The sequence below is a fragment of the Gossypium hirsutum genome, chromosome A12, assembly GCF_007990345.1.
Source record: "Gossypium hirsutum isolate 1008001.06 chromosome A12, Gossypium_hirsutum_v2.1, whole genome shotgun sequence".
Taxonomy (NCBI): Eukaryota; Viridiplantae; Streptophyta; class Magnoliopsida; order Malvales; family Malvaceae; genus Gossypium; species Gossypium hirsutum.
In genome coordinates, this window is record NC_053435.1 from 85217269 (window position 1) to 85241228 (window position 23960).

Sequence of the window (23960 nt, forward strand, 5' to 3'; positions counted from 1 at the left end):
CAATTTCTCTCATGGTAGCCATGAATATCACTAAGAAACCTTGAACAATCTCGAAATTTATTTTATTTTATTTATTTTTGTGTTAAAGGGGAATAAAATAAAATAATAAATAATTTTTTTTATTTTTTATTTTATTTTTGTGTTATGAAGCAATTTATCGATTTAAAGTTTGGTGTCGCTACACTTAGGGGCACCCTTAAAGCCTTTTTTCAGTTGCCAACTAAAACAGGAAATTTACATATCAAGTCCCTGAATATTTTAGGTCATCACATTTCAATCTGGTGTCGCCAATTTGTCAAGCTACACCGTCAAAACTGTAACACCCCTATCCCGTATCCGTTGCCAGAATAGGGTTTTGGGGCAATATTTGGATTTTCATATCATTTAACAAAAATTTCAATTAAATACTTACTGATTAAATGCATCGTATAAATAAATATATTACCATTCAATCAATAGCTTGACACTTGTCTAAGTATCAAACAACAACATTGTTAGTATACTTGTACATATTTCATATAATGTCAACATTGATATACCTATTTTCTCGACATATCACACTTGAGTTTAATAATAGTCTCAATTTACATAATTTCCTTGTATCAACATATCAAAAATAATCATATATGTACATGTCACAAAATATATTATTCTCTTACTGTTTCTTCATAAGCATATATCATTCATTTCGTTATATCAATATTTCATGCACCATCATTTCCATATATTTTATGTATATTTATTTCGGTAATTGTTCATGTTAAACTTAACATAAATTAAATTCCATGTACCTATACTTATTTCATTTATCTATCTTCTTAATTATTTCATACAACTATTTTGTACATATATTTCCATATGACCAATTCTTGTAAACATTTCACACAACCATTTTGTATAACCAATTCATATAACCATTCGTCATCTGGTACATATTACCTGAATATTACTTGTTCAACAGATGTCTTTTTGGCATCTCTCATCCACGATCTTATTTATCTTCGACATGATGCCATAGTGTTTTTCAACTATGGTCTTACTCATTTTCTGTCATGTTGCCATGGTATCTTTCAACCACGGTCTTATTCATTTCATGTCACGTTGCCATGGTATCTTTCAACCATGGTCTTACACATTTCATATCATGTTGCCAATGTATCTTTCAACCATGGTCTTACACATTTCATATCATGTTGCCAATGTATCTTTCAACCATGGTCTTACACATTTCATTTCAGAAAGCACACTCCCGCGAACCTCATCCTTACAGCGGAATTACCAGTCCAGGCTAAATCCCCTGCAACGACAATTACTCTAATGAGCTTGGATCTGGATTACCAATTCAGGCTAAATTCAGACCCTAATTCGGATTACTCGTCCGGGCTAAATCCATTTTACACATATTCTTCGGGAGGGCTATATCAGGATAGGATCACCCGTCCGAGCTAGATCCTTTTTACCGTCAATTTATTTTTTAGAGATCCATTGAATTTTCCTTTCATTCAACCGAGATTTCTTCCCCTTTTTATCAAATATATCAATGTTTCATCAATTTTCATACCAGGAATATTTAAATCATATTCACATCAATAACATACATTTCAAGCATTTAAGAATATAATTCAAGTTACATGAACTTACCTAGCTAAATTGCAGAGATACCAAGATTCAAGGGCATTTTGGTAAATTTTTCATTTTCCATGATTTTCACCCAATCTTGATTCAAATTAATAATTTCATTCAATTTATTAATTTAATCAATAAAACAATTCATTTCCTTCAATTTGGTCATTTTTTACATTTTTAAAGTTTTCTGCCAAATCATATACAGGTTGCTTGTTACAAAAAAAAAACGTACTTCATCCAGACAACTTACAGTACATTTGTAGCTGCTATATTTCATCCGAGCAACATACAAGAGCTTGACCTTTTACAAAATTGCCCCTACAATTTTTCTTTTATTCAATATAGTCCCTGAGTCTAAAACATGCAAATTAACCATACTAGCTGAATATTCATATATATTTTCCTCTTCCCCCTCTCCATTCCATATCCTTAATGTATATAACATGCTTATAAGTAACATTATCTATAATTTCACTATTTACTTATATGTATATTCAAAGCTGTCCATCCGTGTCATAGTCACTAAATTATTTTTATCTCAAGATACAGAACTCCAAATTAAGATCCGTTAATTTTATCTGAAACTAGACTCACATATATTCTTACCATAAAATTTTCAGAATTTTTGGTTTATCCAATAAGTACAGTTTATTCTTTAAAGTTACCCATGTTCTGCTGTCTGACAGTTCTGACCATTCTTTGCTAAGAATTAATTATCTCCTCGTACGAGATTCAGATGATGTTTCCACTTATTTTTCTTGAAAATAGACTCATTAATTATTTTAAACATATAAATTTAAGCCCTTAATTATTTTTATCCAATTTTTTATGATTTCCCAAAGTCAGAACAAGGGAACCCGAAATCATTCTGACCTTGTCTCACAAAATTTATTATATCTCATAATTCACAATTCCATTTCTTACACCGTTTCTTCTATAAGAAACTAGACTCAATAAGATTTAATTCCATATTTTTTTCATCCTCTAATTAAATTTTAAAAATTTATGGTGATTTTTCAAAGTTAGCCTACTGCTGCTGTCTAAAACTATTTTAGTGCAAGATGTTTATTTACCATGTTTATAACACCCTTATTTTCTTTCTCTACACTATTTCTCATCACTTTCTCTTATTTTCTCTTCACTAACATGTCAAGAACATAGGTCCATATATTAGAAAACTCTACATTAACATCAATTCCATGTTTTTTAATAATATTAAACTTAAAAATATATTGAAATCTTGATGTTATTACCTTTTCTTATTGATTTCAACCTTTAACTTGATTTTTCTCTCTCCTCCAGCTTCTATGAATTCAATTTGATATTCTAGCTCCTCATAGTCTTCTTGTTATCTTTCTCTCTTGATGGCTATGGAAATTCTTTTGATTTCTAGGTGAAAATGGTAAATTTTTGGTGGAAGGATCAAATTGTAAGAAAAGGAAAACTTCTTCTGTTCTTCTTCTTCTTCTCACGTTAGTTGCATGAGAAAGGTGATCATCTTCCTCTTTCTTTCCTTACATATATATATTAAATAAAATAATAATAAAATAATAAAATATCATTTAAAAATAAATTTAAAGTATTAATAAACTAATATTTATTTATTTAATTTATTTAAAATATCTCCAACATCATCATTGTCTCTAGATTTCTCTCTCCTTCTAATTGACCTTATTGCCCTTGATTATCTTTTAAAATTCCATCCTTGAGTCATCATTTAATTTGGTAAAATTATAATTTAGTCCCTCATAATTCTTCACCTATTTAATTTGGTCTTAATTCATCCATTTTCCTTGGTTTCTAGATCATTCCACCCTTAAAATATTTTCACTATTGGTCCTTAAACTTTTTTATATTTACACTTTAACCCCTCAAGTTTTGAATATTTACTCTTGTGCAACAAAACTTTCACACTTTTACAATTTAATCCTTTTAAATTTAAATTCTTTTTATTTTTATTTTCCAAATATGAGATATACGACTAGAAGTCCATTTAAATTTAAATTGAAAATTGATGCATCATAAATATTTTTAAAAAAATATATATAACATAAATATTAAGTATTCACATAGACAAATTTTGCTATTAATTTATGTATTTTGCATATCTTTATATTTTAATTTGTTCAATTAAATTTTAAAATTTAAACAATACAAATAAAGAATAATTAAATTAAAAAATAAATATTAATTTCAAGATTAATAATTTTTTTTTATTTTCACTTAAATTTAATTTTTTTAAAAAAAAATAGAATATAACATTTAGGATTAAATTTGATGATAATGACATCATTTATATTATAAAAATAATTTTAGTGAAAAATTAACTTAATCAAGTATTAAGGGAAAGCCTCAATTAGAGCAAATCATTAACGGATAAAAATGGATTTGTCTTCCTTGCCTACATATTCGTGATTCAAATTCAATGCATTAAACCCTGGATTCTTTCCATTTTTTCTCAGTGAAGTAAATTAGGATGCCGGCTACTAATAAAAAGAATCATAAATTCATGCCTTTTTCCTTCTCTTTTACCCAATTAATCAAAAGATTTCCAATTCATTATAGAGAAAACCAATGCCAGAAAGATCAAGTCTATGGGGTGGTACGTTTGACATTACCCTAGAAATGGAAGATCAAAGCATCGAAAATGGCCACCGTCACTACTATGACAGATCTGCCTATCAATCACCATTGGAAGACGAAGTGAAGCAAGGCTGGTTATTAAGACCGGCCATGGATATGGAAATGAAAAGGAAGAAGAAGAAACGTTGCTTCAACATTAATCCCACCGTGTTGATCAGAACCCTGGTAGTGGTTGCCGTATTAGCCGGGTTTGTAGCCCTTGTCGCTTTTCTAGCAACTCACCGTCACCACCACCGTCCACCTCCCGTTCAGGACAACTACACCATTGCTCTTCAACGTGCCCTTATGTTCTTTAATGCTCAAAGATGTATGTTGTTGTTTCTCCTTTCTTTGTCCTAGTACATTGAACCAGGGTACAAGTAGACGTTATTTTACTCTTATTGTTGATCATCAATGTTTGTTTCTTTTTTAGCTGGAAAACTCCCTGCAAATAACAATGTTTCATGGCGGGGTGATTCGTGCTTGGACGATGGCAATGGATATTGAACGGGCTAGAAGGCGGCTACTACGACGGCGGGGATGCGGTCAAGTACAGTTTTCCGGCATCTTTTGCAATGACCATGTTGAGTTGGAGTGTATTGGAGTACAGTGCAAAATATGAAACTACCGGAGAGCTTAACCATGTCAAGGACATAATCAGATGGGGAACGGATTACTTATTGAAGACATTCAATTCATCTGCAGATACAATAGACAAGATTGTTTTACAAGTTGGAAAAAATTCTCCAGAGAACTGTTGGATACGTCCCGAGAGCATTAATTACCCAAGGCCTGTAATACTATGTTCTACCTGTCCAGCTTTAGCTGCAGAAATGGCTGCTGCCTTAGCCGCTGCATCAATTGTTTTCAAAGATGATCATAAATACTCGAAGAAATTAGTCCACGGAGCAGATATACTCTTTAAGTTCGCTACGAAAGGGGAAGGCGAACGGTATGCCGGTGGTTCGGATCCCCCTTCGAATTTTTATAATTCGTCTGGTTTTTGGGATGAGTTTGTTTGGGGAGGAGCTTGGATGTATTGTGCAACAGGGAATTCTTCCTACATTGACCTTGTTACCAGCCCTGGTTTGGCGAAACATGCCAAGGCTTTTTGGGGAGGTCCTGATCATGGCGTACTCGGTTGGGACAACAAGCATGCGGGTGCACAATTGCTTATGAGCCGGCTGAGGATGTTCTTAGATTTCGGCTATCCATGCGAAGAAATGTTGAAGAACTTTCACGAGCAGATCAGTGAAATCATTTTTTCTTACCTTCCAGGGTCTCACAATTTCAAGAGGACGAATGGTGGCCTAATAGAACTAAACCATGGTAAGCCTAAACCTCTTCAATACGTCACGAATGCAGCTTTCTTGGCCACGTTATACGCCGATTACCTCGAAGCTACATTGACACCGGGATGGCAGTGCGGGGCTAAATTTTATCCGAAAGATGAATTTCGGGACTTTGCGAAGACACAGATCGATTACATCCTGGGGAGGAATCTGCGGCACATGAGTTACGTTGTAGGATTTAGTGATCATTTCCCTCAGTATGTGCACCACAAAGGTGCATCGATTCCCGGCTACATCAAGCATCAAAGCTGTCAAGAAGGATTGCGATGGAAGGAGAGTAAAAAGCCGAATCCAAATACGATTGTTGGAGCCATGGTTGGTGGACCTGATAAGCACGATGGTTTTCAAGACAACAGGTCCAATTACAATTTCACCGAACCAACCATTGCTGGAAATGCAGGTTTGGTTGCAGCATTGGTGGCTTTGTTGGATGGAAGTAAAACCGGGATAGACAAGAACACCATGTTCTATGCCATCCCTCCATTTTCTATGTCTCGACTGCCACCACCACCGGTCGGGAAACCATGACATATGTATACTTTGGGCAGCTAGTGAATTTAGTGCATAGAAATTTGTTAGTAAACTTGTTAAGAGGACTAGGGAGTTCAGTGTTTGAAAGTACAGTTTCAAAAGTTCAAAGCTCCAGACAAAATTTCTTCAATATCTTTTTGTTCTTCGAAGATTTTTCATTAGGGATGCGATATGTTTATATCTATTCTTTTTAATAGTATATCTAGAACTACTCATAATCCCGCCTCAACCCATAAATAAGAGAATATTGCACTTTAGCACATTCTAACCGACGTACTCTTGCATTGACAATAATGCCTATGCCAATCGAGTTAAGGCTCAATTGATGGTAGATATTGATATTATATATATAATTGTTAAAGTTTGGTATGAGTTTCAAATTTTGTTTAAATTTTAAAATTTTCCATATTTGTAAGTAGTTTACCTAAATTCTTTAGGTGTTCTATTATTATATTTTAGATGGTCAAAGTTTACTTGGAATCCCTATACTATTATGCAAAGTTCATTTTAGTCTTTCTACTAAAACTTGCTTTAGGTTTTTTTTTTTCATTGAAAATTTATTCATATCATAACACCATTACAATTTATCGATCATTTGCACAAATATATCATACCCAATTTATTTACGCATAATCCGACCCGACCCATTAATAAACCCAACCATCTCAAAATAAATTCATATATAAAGCAAATTTTAATAGAGACTCTTTAGTAGACCTTAACCTATATTTTTATCAAACAAGTCTTTAAGCTTAAACAAATAACCTCAATGAAATCTCTTGATGAGGAACTTTATCAGGAAAAATAAGAATTCTGTTAGCAAATTCCTTTTTCCTTTAATTATTTATTCAAACTAAAATACCTTTTGAGTAAATTATACCTAAAGTTATTAAATTACTAATAAATTTACGTTTCGATCATTCAACTTCAAAAAGTTACAAAATAGTTATTGAACGATTCAAAACTTTTCATTTAAGTCAATGAGCCATTAAAATCACTTCTGTATAGTCTTATTTGTTAACACCATCTGCAGTAATCGAAAATTTTCATTCCCATTCTCTTCTATAATTTTTTTTCATGAAACAATTTTGAATGTCACAGATTTGAGAACCAAAATTCAAAGAACTTTTTTTTTGATATTCGACATTGACTACTAGATCGACTTGGATCTAAGATATGTTCTTCTACTCATCGATGGGTACTGATCTATTATATCGATCGTTGAATCGTTGCTTGAAGCTCGTTAGCAGAACTTTTTTTAAAAAATTAACATCCCAATTACTTAAATAAAAACTTTTGAATAGTTGAGTGACTTAAATAAAAACTTTAGCATAATTTAGTGACTATTTTATAATTTTGAAGTTGAATGGCTAATATGTAAACTTATTAATAATTTAGTGACCTTAAATGTAGTTTACCCATACTTTTTGTTGCCCTAATTGTTTTATGTACATAATTTTTTAAGAAATACATAATTATAATATTATGTTTTTTTTGAACCCATGTGATGGCTTGATGGTCAACGGTATTTATCGTCCTAGGTGTGACTTGAGTTCAAGTCATACTAGTCACGTTTGTTGTTCAGGCCTTCCCTTGTTATTATAATTCATCAAAAAAAAAAAACTATTACATCTTTTTTTTAAATAATAATTACTTTTTTTCTTAACTTTCCATTCTTCTCCTATTATTTTTTTCCCTTTTCTTTAACATATATATATTTGCTTTAATCATTTATCCAATCTAAAGCCTAGTTTAGCAATGCTTTTGAAAAGTATAGTTTAAAATTTGAGTGTTTAGTATTACTGTCAAAAATTACTTTTGAGAAATAAAATATTCATTTTAGATATGTTATTATTAAGTAACAAATATACATTTAAATAATATTTAAATTAGTTAATATTAATATATTTTAATAAAAATATAAAAAAAATATTATAATTTGTTGTTAATATTTTTATATATGAAATATAAATTTTATATATTTTTAAGCAATAAATATAAATTATTTATAAAATTTAATTAGAATATATAAACTATATTTTAAATATTTAAATATAATCATTAAATATTTTTAATTAATATTTTAAAAAATATTTTTTAATTTTTAATTAATAATTTTAATACATTTATAATTAAACATAAAGAAAAAAAAAAGAATACAACTTTTCTTCAAAAAATACTTTTAGAACCAAAAGTATTTTTTTTAAACATTACTAAACATCCCTAAATTATCTATTTTGAATGAAAAAAAAAAAAACTACTACTAAGATATCCGGTGAGTTAGGTTTTCTCCCAAACGTTCAAATTTAAAATCAGTGGCACCATCGTAATTATTATCACATCAAACTCATATTCCACCAGAAAGAAAAGAATAAATAATTTCGAAAAGGAAAGTAAACCAGAAAAAGAAATGAAAAAAAAATCCCCTCTCTGTAAAGTATAAAACAATATATCTCTCCTCAGCTTCGGCCCAACGTCTCTCCCGATCCAATAATACGAATAACGTTCCAAAAACCCTCTTCCTCTTCCCCTTTCATTCTCTTTCTCTCTGTCATTTTCTCAAACAACTGATCGGTTCTTTCCGAAAATCGTACGCCGTATTTCACCTGCCAATTAATCAGTGATTCGATCGGATTGACTGAAAAAAATAAACAGGCGAAGATGTCTCTTAGACGGAGCGCGAGGACCGAGGTTCGACGGAACCGATACAAGGTGGCGGTTGGTGCGGAGGAAGGTCGGCGAAGGAGAGAAGACAACATGGTGGAGATACGGAAGAACAAGAGAGAAGAGAACCTTCTAAAAAAGCGTCGCGAAGGACTTCTTGCTCAACAACCGCAACCGCAGCAACAGCAGATGTTATCTTCCGGCGTTGGTTCCGAGAATAAGGTATAATCTACTGATTAATCGATTTGCTCCGTTGCGTCGTGACTGATAACTAGGGTTAATTAGGTTTTGTACATGAATACTTTTTTGCAGTGTTAATCGTGTTTTGAAATATGAATTGCTGATTAGTAGGTAGCTCAAGCTGTATTAATCAAATGGAGAGGAATGTTTGTTTAATATATCGATTGTAGTAAGCCTCAAGAAGAAAATTGATAATGGATATTGCATTAAAAAATATTTCTGGTATTTTTATTATCTAATTGCAGTTAGAAAGTCTTCCGGCTATGGTTGTGGGCGTTTGGTCTGATGACAAGAATGCGCAGCTTGAGGCAACCACTCAATTCCGAAAGCTGCTATCAATAGGTTGATTAATTTGCTGTTATGTTTCCCCTTTCTGACATCGTTTTTTGTTAGAAATTTGAGTTTTACTCTTAGTTTATGTGCAGAACGTAGTCCTCCAATCAATGAAGTTGTACAAGCAGGTGTTGTTCCTTGCTTTGTTGAGTTCCTTAATAGGGATGACTTCCCTCAGCTTCAGGTGTGATATTTTGTTTCTGAAGTTACTAAGATTTTGCTCAATCTCTTTCTTTTTTGTTTTTATTGTTTTATCCTTTTGTTTTGTAGTTCGAGGCAGCTTGGGCTCTCACAAATATTGCTTCAGGAACATCAGACAATACCAGAGTTGTAATTGATCATGGAGCTGTCCCTATATTTGTTAAACTCCTAGGTACTCCAACTGATGACGTACGCGAACAGGTAAATACTGCAGTTTGCAAGTGATCATCTATTCATTAACACAGTTTATTTGCACTTCTCTTATGGTTCATTGTTCTTTTGGAATTGCAGGCTGTTTGGGCATTGGGGAATGTTGCTGGAGACTCTCCTAAATGCCGTGACCTGGTCCTTGGCCATGGGGCCTTAGTGCCTCTTTTGGCACAATTTAATGAGCATGCAAAGCTCTCTATGTTGCGAAATGCTACCTGGACTTTGTCAAACTTCTGCAGGGGCAAGCCACAACCTTCATTTGAGCAGGTTGGACTATCTGATGATGACTTGTTCGAGTTATGACCCTTTTTCTGATGAGGAACTTTTCTAATACATGGTGCTTTTGAAGTATGATAAGCAGACAAAGCCAGCTTTGCCAGCTCTTGAGCGCCTTATCCATTCAAATGATGAGGAAGTCTTGACAGATGCATGCTGGGCTCTGTCATATCTCTCAGATGGTACTAATGACAAAATCCAAGCTGTTATTGAGGCAGGTGTCTGCCCTCGACTTATTGAGCTCTTGCTGTAAGTGATGGACTTCTTTGCCTTTCTGAAATTGACATGTTTGTTTTCCTATGTTTATTTCTCCTAGTGGTTGCTTGTGAATTCTGGTTGTTTTGAATATTTTCTCACTCATCCTCCCTCTTCTTGTTAGTCATCCATCCCCAACGGTCCTCATTCCTGCCCTTCGCACAGTTGGAAATATTGTTACTGGGGATGATATGAGACTCAGGTACGGAATATTTCCTGACAATGGATATTACTTTCTCAACAGTTATTTCAATTGCATTCCCTTGAGATATGGTTTGTGATAGTCCTTGTTCTTGTACACAACTTACTATAATGTATTTTGACTCATCCTAACGCTTCTTTGTGGTTAAACCTTCTGGGGGGCAGTGCTGATATTTTTTATTAGGATTATTTTGACAGACTGTCTCTACACGTTAATGCAGATCTATTACCCTGTTCTGCTAGGTAGATGTACATGACTTTTGCTTGATAAATACAGCAAGTGATGCATAACATCTAATGTGCCAGTTTGCTCATTGCAACTCTGACTTTGAGTGTTGGTCCTTAACATGTGTTTATCCCATTTTATCATGTCAATGAATTTCTGAAGATTTTAGAGTTTTAAATGAAGATTTACTATTGAGTATTATTCTGAAGACTTGAAACCTTTTACATGGTTTTCAATTGACTTTTAAGTTTGACATGCACATAGAAAATTTTCTGTGAATAACATTGAACTTCACATATTTTGCTTGATAAATGCAGCCAGTGATGCATAACATCTAATGTGCCAGTGTGCTCATTGCAACTCTGATTTTGAGTGTTGGTCCTTAACATGTGTTTATCCCATTTTATCATGTCAATGAATTTCTGAAGATTTTAGAGTTTTAAATGAAGATTTACTAGTGAGTATTATTCTGAAGACTTGAAACCTTTTACATGGTTTTCAATTGACTTTTAAGTTTGACATGCACATAGAAAATTTTCTGTGAATAACATTGAACTTCACATATTTTCCTTCTAGAAGAATCTAGATATTAGAAGATTTGTTATGTAAAAATTGCTAACTGGGCAAAAATTGTACATCTTATCATATTATCCATGCATAATTTGTTTTTGGTGTATTTTTTTTCATGGTTAATTGGTATATTGTGAGATAAATCGTAGTTTATGTCTTAAATATAGATTTGATCCGACAGAATAATCATTGTAAGTGATATAAGTTATAACGTCACCTGCTTCTATTTCGAATACAATTATTTTTATTTTTTCAATTCACTGCTTTAGGTTGCCTCTTTCTGCATTGCTCTGATTCTTTATGTTGTTACCCCGTTCAGTGCATTATTGGCCACCAAGCCCTTCCCTGCCTCTTGAACCTGTTGACAAATACCTACAAGAAGAGTATCAAGAAGGAAGCTTGCTGGACCATCTCAAACATCACTGCTGGAAATGTAGATCAGATACAGGTAAGCCAATCATAGAGTATGACAAATCCATCTGCTGCAACGTTTAAAAAGTAAAATTTTTTAGTTTTCAATTGTAGCATTTTCATCCTATTTGAATGGATATCCATTGGATCACGAGTTTTAAAAATCTTTTGCAGGCTGTAATTGAGGCTGGGATTATTGCCCCTCTAGTCCATCTCCTTCAAAATGCCGAGTTTGAGATCAAGAAAGAAGCTGCTTGGGCAATTTCAAATGCTACATCTGGTGGTACCCATGAACAAATAAAGTATATTCCCTTTGCCATGATCATTCTCTGGATTCTTCTTGGAACAATTTGTTTTAAGTTACTAACTTCCTGTCTTGTTCGCCAGGTTTTTGGTGAGCCAAGGTTGCATTAAGCCATTATGTGATCTTCTGAACTGTCCTGATCCAAGAATTGTCACAGTTTGTTTAGAAGGTCTTGAAAACATTTTGAAGGTTGGTGAAGCAGAGAAAAATCTGGGTCACACTGGAGACGTCAATCTCTATGCCCAGTTAATTGATGATGCTGAGGGATTGGAAAAGATTGAAAACCTCCAAAGTCATGACAACAATGAAATATACGAGAAGGCAGTGAAGATTCTTGAAACTTATTGGGTGGAGGATGAGGACGAGCCTTTACCCCTTGGTGATGCTGCACAATCTGGGCTCCAATTTGGAGGCAATCAACTTCCTGTCCCCTCTGGTGGATTCAATTTCAATTGAAGGTATGAATTTCATTTAAACCCGCATAGCTCTCATTGCATCTCTTCTTCATGCTCTACTCGAAATGTTCAGTTAGGTCTCTATATCTAGGGAGTGAATATGTGAATTATTTGGCTGTGCCATGCTTTATAAAAAAATACTATTGTGAAAATGAGCTTTTGACTTAATTGCCTAGATTGCATTATTTTGTGATTTGCATCTGGAATTGGTCACATGCCGCTTGTGGCTAGTGATTCAGTTTTGCTGCTGCTCGGTCTAATTGCTTAGAAAGTATATATCTTGGCTGTCTGCCCTAACTTTCGAATTTGCAGGAAGCTTGGTTGGAGTAGAATGAAACTCAGTGGTCAGTACTTTCTTGGTGTTTCTCGGAATTCACATATCGTTCAAGTAATGCATAAGTATGTCCTCAAGAAGTCATCAAATAAAGACGAGGTGTATGATAAACCATGGTAAAGACGCTTGAAGAGTCCAGAAGCCGTACAAATATTTGTTTTTTCTACTTTATCTTTGCAGTAGTTCATTCTTTTTCAGCATAGTAATACTCGGATGCAAGGGTCGAGGCATGCAGCTCCATGTCCTACCTTCTGCTTTTTTCCCTTGTTTTATATCAGTCAGTCTCAATATTTGCTCCTGCATATGCTCAATTTACTTTCTTCATTAAAGGTCTTTTTTTTTTTTTAAATAACTTTTAGATATTTCATTTTAGTAATAGTTGTGGAGTTACTATTTTGGTCTTTCCGATCAGTTTTGAGGAAGAAAAAGAAAAATTATCTTTTACGGTAATGCATCATTGTCGAAAACCAGAAGGATGTTTTTGGAGTTAAAACTACAGTGTTTGTTAAATACAATTAGTATTATTCCTATATTTTATGCCCACTTTCGTTAATTGCATCTAAACTTACACTTTTTCATGAACAAGGTAAAAATTTTGACTTTTGAATCTTTATTTTTCAAAAATTTAATTAATTTAATTTGAAGATTGGACCTAGTTTCAAAAATATTGCTTTCCCTTTGTGTTAGAGCAATCCAGGGTCAGTAAATAGGGATCGTAACAACTGGGTTTTTATTTGCTCCCCTTGATATCGGCTCAAGTTTTGTATCTTTCATCTCAATTTTTTGTGAATTTGTATGAATTTAACCCAAAGAAAATTCAATTCACTCTTTGTCCAGAAAATCTTATAAAAATTAAACATATTTATTTAAAATAGTTAAAAACTTGTCCCATTACACCCTCTAATTCGATTTACTTTTTGCATGTTTAACTTTTGTATCTTTGGGGTCATTACATTTTTAGTATATACTAACGGAAACTTTACTAAAACCTAATGACAAAACTACCCATGTCGTAGCCTTTTGGAAAAGTTTGTGATGAGGCTAATTCCGTAAAATTATGGACGGTTAGAACTATCCGAAAAATGAACCATCATCTTGTATGGAAGGAACCAGGAAATTGAACAAAGATTGTACATGCTTGGATGTAGCTTTGAAGCACTGTTTTACACATGCATCTTTTGATCACCTTCAACCTTTATTCCCAACAGTGCGACCATTGGCTAATAGAGTCATTTGGTTCAACAATCATCGGTGTACGCTAAGCTGCCATCGTCGTGTTGACGAATGCCGTTGGAAACAAGAGATGAAAAGCCAAGTATCTTGTGTTGATGAAGACGACTGCGAGTCATGTAGATTGGCGTATTGTTGGTGGAGAACAGCTGCGGAATTCGACAAATGCGCTAAGTTGAAGCTGGGATTTCCTAATGTTTCCATTCTAACGCCTAGGCTGAGACTACTTAGGGAGTTGGAGAGATTGGCTTTGGTTGCACCTGATGGACTAAATGAGCTTCAGCACAAGCTTCTCGAGTATCGCTCGGGTGATTTTTGGGTACCTACCGGAGGGATCACAAGGGAAGATATGGATATTCCACCAGTTAACACAATTCTCTTGGTGGGATTTTCGGGTTCAGGCAAGAGCTCGCTTATAAATCTCATGTACAGTATTCTCGGTCGGTCCGGTCTAATACCCTTTGCTCAAACATCATCAGGTAACTTTCTGTTTGTATAATTTAATAACTTTAGGTGCAGCAACAAGAGATTTCACAATTTTTACCTGCAGGAAGTTCCAATTACACAACCATGTACATGGAAGAACATAATGTCCTGAGATCAACCCGTAGCGGCTTCTGCATTTACGATTCGAGAGGGTTCGATTACCATAGTACAAGAGAAGCATTGGAGGAAATGTCGAGTTGGATGAGTGAGGGGATTCATCATAATCAACCATGCTTCAGATACAATGACCGTGCAACGACGGCAGACGATGCTGCCATGGAAAACATTACGTTGAGATCGTCTTCGAACTTTTTGCAGAGAGAAGTGAATTGTGTGATGGTTGTAGCTAACATAGCACAGATTTACAAAGCTTTAAAAGCAGGAGACTTAAAGCCATTAGAGGCCACGAGACAGCTTTTCAGCTTCCCTGCTTTAAGAAAAAGCAGTAAGTTCTCTCTCTCAGTACTGTCTTTAACATACATACATACATACATACATACATGCATGCATGCATGTCTTGACTAAGTCTCCATTCCAAATTATGTGTGGCTGCAGATGAGAACCCTCTATTGATCTTAACACATGGTGATTTGTTATCGACTGAGGAGAGGATTGATGGCAGGATGAAGATATGCGAACACCTCGAAATATCGGAGACTAATGGAGTTTACGACATACTATGCCTCAATGAATATGGATTCCCAGTAGAAGAATCTGATCCAGTTTCAGCCTATGCCTTGACCGAAGCTGTATACAGGGCACTGCTCATCTCAGATAGAAGCCACTTTCCAAAGATGAAATTCAAGGACTGGGCAATGTTGATATTATTATGGCTAATGCGCTTCATGGGCTTTTGTTTTGCTTTCTTAGCTGATGTTTGTTCCAACCTTGGCAAGAGACAGAAACTGAGGAATGAATTTGATTCAAGACATTACAAGCTTAAACCATAAATTTCTTTTGAGTGAAAAAAACAGTGTTACAGTCACTAAAAATGTGTTTCTTTTAGGAGTTTAGCTTAGGAAAGTGATCCTGAGATTGATAATGACAGACCTTATAGTATAAATGTCTTTTAACCCATCTATTTTTTTAGGGCACGACAGTTATCATTGACGAAAGTGAACATCTGGTTAATAAGCTACAATTTATTGAAGAATATATCATTATGGTTAATGCTATGTGATTATGTTATACTCTGCCACCAGCCCCTCACCTCAAAATATTATGCTTGAGCCCTCCATGAAAATTTTTCTAATATATAAAAATATTACGCATAATTTGCGTAATAAATATATGTACACATAAAATTAAAAGTTTATTTTTAACATAAAATCAATAGTAAAAATGTCAACATTTCATTTGTAAAAAGTTAAAAGATAAACCCAAATACTTTAACAGGTGGTCCTTTTTAGTGTATATGATTTATATTAAATCCTTGAAGCAATCATTACTTGTAGACTTTGTATAATATTTGCAACTTTCTATGTTTTTTTTTTATCCCCTGTTTTGCTCTGCTTCTCCCCTGCCGTAAACCCTCCAATTCCAATTCCACCTTCACCTTCCTTAGATCAAACCTATTTAAGATGCATATTTTACATCAGAGACAATTGAAGGAGGAAAACAAAAGATGTGTAGATTGTAAAACCACTAAAACCCCACTTTGGAGAGGTGGTCCTGCTGGTCCTAAGGTAAAAAAAACTCATTTTACAACCATAATATGTATAGAATTTTGGTGTTTGCTGTGACTGACTTTTTGGGTTTTTGTTGCTTCATTTACAAACATGCAGTCTCTTTGCAATGCATGTGGGATTAGGCTCAGAAAGAAAAAGAGGGCAGCAGTTCTTGGGTTGAACAGTGATAGTAGGAACATAACAGAAAAATATAAAACTAAAACTGGAATTGATGATGTTGGTCCAAGTGGGATCAAAATACAGGGAAGAGATATGAAGGTGCATCAAATAGTGGAAGACCAGAAATGGAAGATGAAGCTCAGAGAGGAAGAACAAGCAGCTTTTCTTTTAATGGCTTTATCTACTGGCTATTAACTGTGCTTAGTACCTGTTTAAGGCTTAGGAGAATATTTAAAAAAACCCAAAACCCCGATTGTTATTGCATCTGATGTAATCCATAATATGTTAATTTAAGGTATATATATTTGCTTATTGCTTCGTCTTTTGCCTTCTTTTCTAAAACTTGCTGGTTGTACTAGTGCCTACAATATAGATATAAATTTCTAAATTGCACTTGATTTTGGCTTTTTCTTTGATTCTCGATTTTTTTAAAAAATCCGATTTTATCAAATTGAAACCCATCAAAATCGGATTTTTTTTCTTTTTTGCAAACCCTAATTCTAGGGTAGCCTGGATAAGTGAAGATGACCAATGATAAAAGAAAGTTTTGGCTTTTGCGTTTCAAGTTCTCGAAGTTTAAAGCAAATTCCAAGCAGGCAGAGGGAAGTTCCCCATGCTTCTAGGTGCCTCTGGCACCAACACCAAAACCGAAAGTATAACGCCACGAGGCATTATAAATTGATGCCACCTCAATTCATTCGTACACGTGTCCTCACAAAATTCTTGAAATCCATCTCTTTTCTTCGTCCACCTCTGTCCATTTCATAATCTAAAATCTCAAGTGTGTTCCCTTTCTTACTCGACCAAACAAAGAAACCACACACCATAAACCAAGACAAAACAAGGCAATGATGCAATTTAGATTGGCAACAGCATCATCAAGATCGTATTTGGCAGTGTTTACAGCCCAAAAACAGGTTCAGTTCCGAAGATTTGCCTCTGGAGCAGCCATTAAAGGAAGAACAGCTGACCCTACTATTCACTCTGGAGAACTTGAAGCTGGACCTGATGTTCACAGGGGTGAACCTCAGGTATCAAAGATTTTATCTCTTTTTTTTTGTGCTTTGTGCTTTGTATTGATTTGTTAAAAGTTACAACCTTTTTTTAAAAAAAATTTTACGTTGCAGGGTATAGAAAATCATCCAGATGACCATGGAGAGAAAGAACTCAAACCCTGTTCCGAAACGGATCCGGTAAAACAACCCAAGCTGCCGTATAAATCTTCTCCGAGGCTGAAGATTTCGCCAGTGAATCATCCTTTGGAACCCAACGTTCAACAAAGGCGTACGGCTACTAGCGGTGCAGCACTGGACGACGTAAGCTGCGTGGGGATGGACGGTACGCCTTTGCCGGAGAGCAAAGAGGAGGAAAGGGGAAAGAGAGAGGAAACGATGGATGACAAGGAGTATTTTAAGCATCACAAGGCTTCCCCGTTGTCGGAGGTAGAGGTGGCGGATACTCGGAAGCCGATCACTAGAGCGACTGACGGGACAGCATCGGAAACGGAACATAGTAAGGGAGAGAGGATCGGGTGGAGGGCGGAGCAGCTAGAGACGGCTGAAGAGACGCTGTTGAGGGCTACTAGGATTTGGAAGGAAAACGCGATGCGTGGCATTCCAGAGGCTCCGCATTCTAGGAGACTCAGAGAACTCCGTGGTGAATGGTTTTGATTTGCAAGTGAAGCCCAAGAAAGGGTAAATAAATGAAGCTAATGGCGTTGTTGCCCCCAAAAAAACTCTGTAAAAGCTAACGCTGCAATCGTAATTTATGGTTTTCTTTTTTGAAAGAAGGTAATTTATGGTGTTTTGAAAGGAGAACATTGGATGACGCCTCATTGAGTATCATAGCTCACGACACTTTTAGATGTATAACATCGTTCAGTGGTTAGATCACGACACTTTCAATCATTTCTTTGAGTATCAAAGCTTACGGCTATGTATTCGATTGCCTTCTTATCAAACTTTGGTTAGGCACAAATACGTAGCCGATATAACCTTAGACTTGATTTTCCCAAGTTTTTTGTATGGTGTCATGAAATTAAGCTTTGCCTGTGGCAGTGGATCGATAACATCAGCAGTTATTTTCATATACTCTACCCAAAATCGTAGTGGCACATTCTTTGTATGTAACATGCTTTGGTAAGTATGTCGGTTCTTCTACTCGACAATTACTTTTTTTGTGGGGTCGTCTGACATGGTGGCTATCTTCGCATATTCTTTAGACGTCATCTGTATAAAGGCATCGTAAATTTCGATCAAGCTCCTTTTCGACCATGTCTTTAATTGCTTTAAACTTCATTAAAACTTTTGATTTTTTCTCATGAAATCCATCCATACATATCTACAAAAATCATCAATAAAAGTGATAATGTACTTAAATCCATTAATTGATGGCTGCTTTACTAGTCCAAACACGTTTGAGTGTACCTATTTTAATAGTAATTCGGCTCAAAAGCTTGACTCGCTGTAGGGTAGTTAATGTTTCTTTCCATATTGACAATTGACACAAACTACAGCATCAACTTTAGTTTTACATAACTCATGTGATCAAGCCTTGTGTGCCTTACATTTTTCAAGTTGATTATGTGGACATTGTGTAGATTGACTTCAATTGCCTTCTTTCCACGATTGGTGTATTGGTGAGTTTTTATTTCTGACGTCGTCAGGGTCAGGCCTGAAAACTACATAACTTCTATCTGATATTGAGTTGTGATATTGTAACAGATTTTTCTTCATTTCTAATACATGATACATATTATGTAACTTCACCTTATGTGGACTAAATATTGATAGCTTAGAATAGTTGGCACTAACCACAATTCTTCTTCATTTGTTATCTCCAGTGTTATGATTAAAGCAATCAGAGTTAATTATTCAGTCATTTTGATAGTTGATCAAATTTTCTCTACCATTGTTAGAGCATTTCTAGCTGTGGCTCCTCAACCATAACCATTCAAGTATTATTAGCGCTTACAACATTTAAGTCTTGGAGACTTCAGCAAATGGGTATTCTATATGAAGACCATATGCAACAACCAAGGGGATTCGAAAGTAAGAATCACCCCGAGTATGTGTGTAAACTAAAGAAAGTACTCTATGGATTAAAACATGCACCGAGAGCCTAGTATAGTAAGCAGATTTTTTGTGCAAAGTGGTTAATCAACAGCACCAGCGGACTCAAGCCTATTCGTGAAAGTTCGTGATGGAAGAATATCAATAGCATTTCTCTACGTGGATGATCTTATTATCATTGGAAATGATGGATTGAGATTTATCAGATACAAGCTAATCTTTCAACAATATTTTAGACCAAAGAACTCTGAGAATTGAAGCATTTCTTTGGGCTTAAGATAGAACAAATAGGGGAGGTTTGTTCCTAGGTCCGCAAAAACAAGCAAGATTGTAAATAAAATATGGGATGCATGAACTAGTGTCACGGGCCATAGTTCAAAGCCCGTGACCATCGAGCCAAATGCATCCGATGGAGGTTTATTACTCAGATGAGGATCATTTGGCCCACGTGAGCTGGCCCGATTCAAGGAACTGTTGGAGAAGCCTGTCAGATTAAAGTCTGGTTAGCCCAATCGAACTGGCCCGTTGCTTGAAGAGATTGAAGGTCCATCTACAAATATGGAAACATGATCTTAAAAGATATGATTTTATAATCTTAGAGATCTTAGATATGATATGGAATCTTATAAGATATTATATTATAATCTTAGAGATCTTAGATATGATATGATATTATATTATAATCTTAGAGATATGATATGAAATCTTATAAGATATTATTTTATATTCTTAGAGATCTTAGATATGATATGTAATCTTAGAAGATATGATTTTATATTATTAGAGATTTGATTTGTAGATACCCTTTAATCATAGCCATTGATGTACTTGATTTGTACCGTTGGATTTGGAGAGGCTCAACTATAAATAGAGGCCTCTCCCCTCATTTGTAGGGGACTTCATTCATTGTTTCATTATTCTTTGTGAATAAGAGAATAGAGAGCATTTACTCAAAACACTTTGCAAGTGTCCCCTTCTGTTGTTCTTTTAAGCTTCTTTTGGCATAAGTTTGCTTCCGCTGTACGAGTTGATACCTTGGAGAAGTTCTTAAGGAACCCTCATTCGAGTAAAGGCTGACTTGGGCGAGTTTGGACGACCAAATCGACTAAGGCCGCACAGGTTGTGAGACGAAAGGTCTAGCCCCGTGACAAGTGGTATTAGAGCTGTAGGTTCGAAGGCACTGTTGGGATGTCGAAAGAAGAGTTCGAACAAAGATGGGCGAGAAAGTCTTTGAGGGAGATGCTGTTGGCAGTAGAGGTACGCGTGGGTAAACTTGAGGAGTCCATGGAGGACGTTAAGGAGTCTGACAATGCTCGTGGGGAAAGCATTGAAGACATGAAGGAACAGTTTAGGGACTTTGTGACCACGTGTCTAACTTCCCAAAGGGATAACGTGCAAGAGTTGCTAGATTCCTAAAGGAAAAAGCTGATAGAGAGGAACAATGCTCTTGAAGCCATGGTGAAGGCTTTGAAGGAGGAAACAATGGCCACGACGCTGGCTTTAAACACAAGAATAGAGGAGCTTGAGGGAGAGCTGGCCTTGTGTCGAGCAGCAGTGGGGGAAGGATGTCAAGTGCAGCACTCAGTAGCGAGTATGTCCCGAAGTTGAAAGAGTTTGTGGGGACAAGGTCTGCATGTGATGTGGACAATTTCTTGTGGAGGATGGAAAACTACTTCCGTGCCAAAGGTATCGTGGATGATGCGGGTAAGGTACAAACTGCTTCATTATTTCTTACTGATATTGCGCTTTTATGGTGGCGAGGTAGGACCACAGATAAAAGGCAAGGTGAGATTGGAACATGGGAGAAGTTCCAATGCGAGTTGAAGGGACAGTTTTACCCGGAGTTTACCGAGGAAGAAGCTCGGGCAAAGTTGTAAGGGATAACGCAACGGGCCACAGTGGGGGAGTATGTTCGTGAGTTCAAGGAATTCATGCTCCAAGTTTCGGATGTGACCGAGAGAGAAGCAATGCTTGCTTTTCAAGAGGGATTGAAGCCGTGGGTCAGACAGGAGGTGGAACAAAGAGGTGTCCAAAAGCTGTCGGAAACCATGAAGGTAGCGGTATCCGTGGTTAAGCTTGGTCTAGGGAAAGACAAGCTTGGATCTTCCAAGTCCGAGGGAAGGGGCGTATGTGAAGGGAATCACAAGGAAGTTACGGATGAGTATGGCAATGGCAACGGCAACAATGGTGGTAATGGGAAACCACGAGTTGGGAAGAAGAAACCCAAGAGGAAAAAGGACAAGCTGAAATGATTTTTCTGCGACGGTCCACACATGTTAAAGAAGTGTCCGATGAAATCCGCACTTAGGAAGAAGCCGGTGAGTAAGGCCTTGGGACTTGGCTCGAGCGCAAGGGGTGTCGAAGCCAAAGAGGTCGAAAGCAAGAAGAAGCCAGTCGAGTGCTTCTTATGTCATGGTCCGCATAGGTTGCGGAAGTGTCCGAGGAAGTCTGTTATCGATAGGAATGATCGAGCAGATACGGAGCCTAGGAAGCTTGGTTCGAGCAAGAGAAAAGCCGAAGCCAAGAGGGCAAAGAGGAGCAAGTTTGTCATCGAAGAGAACGATGGAGCAGACAAGGAACCCAAGAAGCTTGGTTCGACCAAGGGTAAAGCCAAAGCCAAGAGGGCTAAAAGGAGCAAAAAGAAGCGAGTAAAGTGCTTCTTGTGTCGTGGTCCGCATGAGTTGCGGAACTGTTCAAAGCAAGCCATAGTTAAAGGAAAGGCAACGTCCGAGCATAGTGAGTCGTCGGAGGGGCTTCCACCCAAGGGAGATGTAAGTTTGTCATCGAACTTAGAGGAAGAAGTTGTGATAAAAACAGTGAAGCAGGGACCAATGAGGCTCTAATCGAGTGAAGCGTCGGAGTTGGCTGAGTCATCGACAAGACTTCTACCTATGGGAGAGGTGGGTGGTGCATCAGACTTCAAGGAAAAAGAAGTGATGCATGTGGGACAGTTGACCCGAGTAAATGCAAAGGTACATTCGAAACACTCTGATAGTGTTTAGCATTCTAACTTATGTACTTGGCGAGAACGTAGGGGCCTTTTCGAAGTCCTTGAGCAAGGAGGCCGAGAGACTGTGGGTAAAGCGAAGCCAAGTGTTGTGAATCATGAGGATTCTGTTCGAGGGAAGCTAGAATGTGGGCAAGGGAGTGACATAACTCCTTGTCATCGAGATGTACAAACGAGTAGGACGGCTCGAGTTAAGAAGCGACGGAAGCCAAGGCAAAAGTCCCGAAGGAAGGGAAGAGCTAAGGCAACGAGTGGGATCCAAGGCGAATCAAGTCAGTGCCATTCAGAAGTCGCAACGAGGACGTTGCGAGAATGGGTAGGAGAGAATGTCACAGGCCAGAGTTCAAAGCCCGTGACCATCGAACCAAATGCATCCGATGGAGGTCTATTACTCAGATGGGGATCATTTGGCCCACGTGAGCTGGCCCGATTCAATGAACTGTTGGAGAAGCCTGTCAGATTAAAGTGTGGTTGGCCCAATCGGACTGGCCCGTTGCTTGAAGAGATTGAAGGTCCATCTACAAATATGGAAACATGATCTTAAAAGATATGATTTTATAATCTTAGAGATCTTAGATATGATATGGAATCTTATAAGATATTATATTATTATCTTAAAGATATTAGATATGATATGATATTATATTATAATCTTAGAGATATGATATGACATCTTATAAGATATTATTTTATATTCTTAGAGATCTTAGATATGATATGTAATCTTAGAAGATATAATTTTATATTATTAGAGATTTAATTTGTAGATACCCTTTAATCATAGCCGTTGATGTACTTGATTTGTACCGTTGGATTTGGAGAGACTCAACTATAAATAGAGGCCTCTCCCCTCATTTGTAGGGGACTCCATTCATTGTTTCATTATTCTTTGTGAATAAGAGAATAGAGAGCATTTACTCAAACACTTTGCGAGCGTCCCCTTCTGTTGTTCTTTTAAGCTTCTTTTGGCATAAGTTTGCTTCCGCTATTCGAGTTGGTGCCTTGGAGGAGTTCTTAAGGAACCCTCATTCAAGTAAAGGCTGACTTGGGCGAGTTTGGACGACCAAATCGCCTAAGGCCGCACGGATTGCGAGACGAAAGGTCTAGCCCCATGACACTAGTAGGCGTACGTGTACAGGGGTTATGAAGCAATTTAAAAATAATTATCATATGGTGCTGTATTACAAGTATGACAAGTCGAGTTGTAATACTTATAGTCTTATAATGGAACACCTGAATATTCTAAGGACCAAGTCCAAAAGAGTTCGAGAATTAAGTGATTCTTAAGAAACGAGCATGAAGCTAAAAAGTTAAACTATTACTTGTTAAGTCTTATATTAAATTAATTCATACTCTAATTGATAATTAACAATTCAATAAACAAGAACAACGGGTTGGTTTTCATGCTGCTAATTAGTCCTTGGATTAGGGATTAAAAAATCTAACTTTTTGATTGCTTTATTTTTACCTCTTGGTCACCACTTTATCAAATTAAATGATTTAATCTG

At 36.1% G+C, this 23960-nt stretch overlaps 4 protein-coding genes and 1 pseudogene across 4 annotated transcripts; all 5 read left to right on the top strand.

The window, feature by feature from the left end:
- Positions 1 to 4200: 4200 nt before the first annotated feature.
- On the top strand, positions 4201 to 6128 carry LOC107925606 (endoglucanase 9-like; annotated as a pseudogene).
- Positions 6129 to 8545: 2417 nt separating this feature from the next.
- LOC107925666 (importin subunit alpha) lies at positions 8546 to 13341 on the top strand. The gene is made up of 11 exons (XM_016856375.2): positions 8546 to 9017; positions 9281 to 9377; positions 9461 to 9552; positions 9639 to 9770; positions 9861 to 10046; positions 10141 to 10304; positions 10435 to 10507; positions 11621 to 11755; positions 11893 to 12020; positions 12106 to 12480; positions 12790 to 13341. Exons 1-10 carry the CDS (start codon positions 8793 to 8795, stop codon positions 12476 to 12478), a joined length of 1605 nt encoding a protein of 534 aa, XP_016711864.1. The 5' UTR covers positions 8546 to 8792; the 3' UTR covers positions 12479 to 12480; positions 12790 to 13341.
- A 126-nt stretch (positions 13342 to 13467) lies between these two features.
- Positions 13468 to 15838, top strand: LOC107925662 (uncharacterized). Its single transcript, XM_016856372.2, has 3 exons — positions 13468 to 14520; positions 14592 to 14972; positions 15083 to 15838. Exons 1-3 carry the CDS (start codon positions 13911 to 13913, stop codon positions 15475 to 15477), a joined length of 1386 nt encoding a protein of 461 aa, XP_016711861.1. The 5' UTR covers positions 13468 to 13910; the 3' UTR covers positions 15478 to 15838.
- A 144-nt stretch (positions 15839 to 15982) lies between these two features.
- On the top strand, positions 15983 to 16962 carry LOC107925665 (GATA transcription factor 15). The gene is made up of 2 exons (XM_016856374.2): positions 15983 to 16212; positions 16312 to 16962. Exons 1-2 carry the CDS (start codon positions 16108 to 16110, stop codon positions 16567 to 16569), a joined length of 363 nt encoding a protein of 120 aa, XP_016711863.2. The 5' UTR covers positions 15983 to 16107; the 3' UTR covers positions 16570 to 16962.
- A 141-nt stretch (positions 16963 to 17103) lies between these two features.
- Positions 17104 to 18460, top strand: LOC107925664 (uncharacterized). Its single transcript, XM_016856373.2, has 2 exons — positions 17104 to 17405; positions 17502 to 18460. Exons 1-2 carry the CDS (start codon positions 17223 to 17225, stop codon positions 18042 to 18044), a joined length of 726 nt encoding a protein of 241 aa, XP_016711862.1. The 5' UTR covers positions 17104 to 17222; the 3' UTR covers positions 18045 to 18460.
- Positions 18461 to 23960: the final 5500 nt, after the last annotated feature.